Genomic DNA, 1,683 nt, shown 5'->3' on the forward strand with positions numbered 1-1,683 from the left:
AAGACGCCTAGACAAAGCATGTCCTTGGGCAATCACGGAGCATGAAATTAAAATTGATGGACCAAATTCGAATGCTAATCAATTCAACTAATCATGTACATCATTGCCGTTGACCGAGAATGGTAAGGAGGGTCTATGTTTGGGGCATGATAATTCCATATGAATTTCACTACAGATAATGTTTGGCAAAAAATATTCAAGTGCTAATCAATTCTTAATTATGTGGTTTATATTTTTTGGAAACAATTATATGCTTTACATTGGGTCTATATTTAGAACGGAGTAAGAGCATAATTGGTTTGATGCCAAATTTGACATTGCCAATATTTGGCAAGCCAACGTTTGGCAAAATCAAAAATTGCCTAATGTTGGCAACTTTTTGTGAGGTTGAGAAGAAAAGTTGGTAGTCAACCAATCACTAGCCAACATTTGGTATTTGCCAAATATTGGCATTGCCAACTTTTGACATCGAACCAATCATGCTCTAAGTCCAAACACCGCAAAATTTTAATAGTACTACTAGTAGTGCCACAAGGAGATGCACAGGGGACGACCTCGCAGAGCATCCCCCGCCTTCTAAACCCAGCAAGCAATGCGAAGTTGACCTTTTGTAGTGGGACAAGAAGAGAAGGCCAGCCATCGGCTATCCCTGGTCCAACTATAAAACCCCAAGCACTAGCAGGCAACACCTCACCACCCCACACACCATTGCCTACCACCACCACCACCCGTGAGCAGTGACAGTTGTTTTCGTTTCTAGCAATAGCAATGGAGTCCTCCTGCCGCTCCAGCAGGCCGAGCCCTCTCCTCGCCTTCCTCTGCTTCGTCGTCGTCGTCCTCCTCCTGGTCCTTCCCCTGCACCCGGCGTCCGCGGCGCCCACGTCAAGTAAGTTTCACCCCTTTCTGCTCCGACACTCGGTTCCTGATTCTTCCGATCTTGATCCATGATACATGTGTCATAGATCCAGCTGCTTTTGCCCCGGTTGCCGTCGCTGATCATTCGTGTGGTGATCTTGCAGGGAGCATGCGCCTGAGGAACCAGCAGCACCCGCCGTCTCTGAAGCTTTCTTCTCTGCAGGAGATGACGACGGCGGCGACCGGGAAGCTGCGGGGCCGGGCGGCGGCGAGGATGGACGTGGAGGTGAACGACTACCCCGGGTCCGGCCCCAACAACCGCCATGACCCTCCGAAGGGCCCCGGAAGAGGGTGAACCAAGCTCACCGCCACCGGCACCAGCTGGCCTGGCCTGCTGCTGCTGGTGCCGCTCTGTCCGTAGCTATAGCCATTACTACTGTTACTGTGCTTCACACCATGCATGCATAAACTAAGGAAAGATCAAGTGATGTTTTGCTCGGCCGGGTCTCTCCTCTCCTCTTCCTAGTACTGTATCTGTCAACTCAACTGTCATGTACTGATGTACATCGTGTTCCATATGACACCACAGTTTCAGATTAGTTAATGCCGACTCTTGGCCTCTCTCGATCAATCGTTCCATCTAATCAATCGGTTTAGGGTGCCCACGGGTTTGCTTGCTCCAATCAGTTAACACACTGATGCATGCTGTACGTTTAAGAAATTCAGCAGTCAGCAGCGGGGGCATCATTGCTCGCTTGACCGCGTCCTGTTCCTGCTAGATCTCGTCCGATCTGTTGCTTCTCGGCGTAACCCGACATGTCCCCCCTC

At 49.9% G+C, this 1,683-nt stretch overlaps 1 protein-coding gene across 1 annotated transcript; it reads left to right on the plus strand.

The window, feature by feature from the left end:
* Window positions 1-674: 674 nt before the first annotated feature.
* On the plus strand, window positions 675-1,479 carry LOC119348733. Its single transcript, XM_037616717.1, has 2 exons — window positions 675-886; window positions 1,020-1,479. Exons 1-2 carry the CDS (start codon window positions 769-771, stop codon window positions 1,208-1,210), a joined length of 309 nt encoding a protein of 102 aa, XP_037472614.1. The 5' UTR covers window positions 675-768; the 3' UTR covers window positions 1,211-1,479.
* The last annotated feature ends 204 nt before the right edge of the window (window positions 1,480-1,683 follow it).

This window comes from Triticum dicoccoides, chromosome 1B (assembly GCF_002162155.2).
Source record: "Triticum dicoccoides isolate Atlit2015 ecotype Zavitan chromosome 1B, WEW_v2.0, whole genome shotgun sequence".
Taxonomy (NCBI): Eukaryota; Viridiplantae; Streptophyta; class Magnoliopsida; order Poales; family Poaceae; genus Triticum; species Triticum dicoccoides.

Excerpts from the sequence above, each read along its gene's own strand:
- LOC119348733 (XM_037616717.1), top strand. The coding sequence starts at position 769 with ATGGAGTCCTCCTGCCGCTCCAGCAGGCCGAGCCCTCTCCTCGCCTTC. Across the intron at positions 887-1,019 it reads GTCCGCGGCGCCCACGTCAA|GGAGCATGCGCCTGAGGAAC; the intron begins GTAAGTTTCACC and ends GTGATCTTGCAG.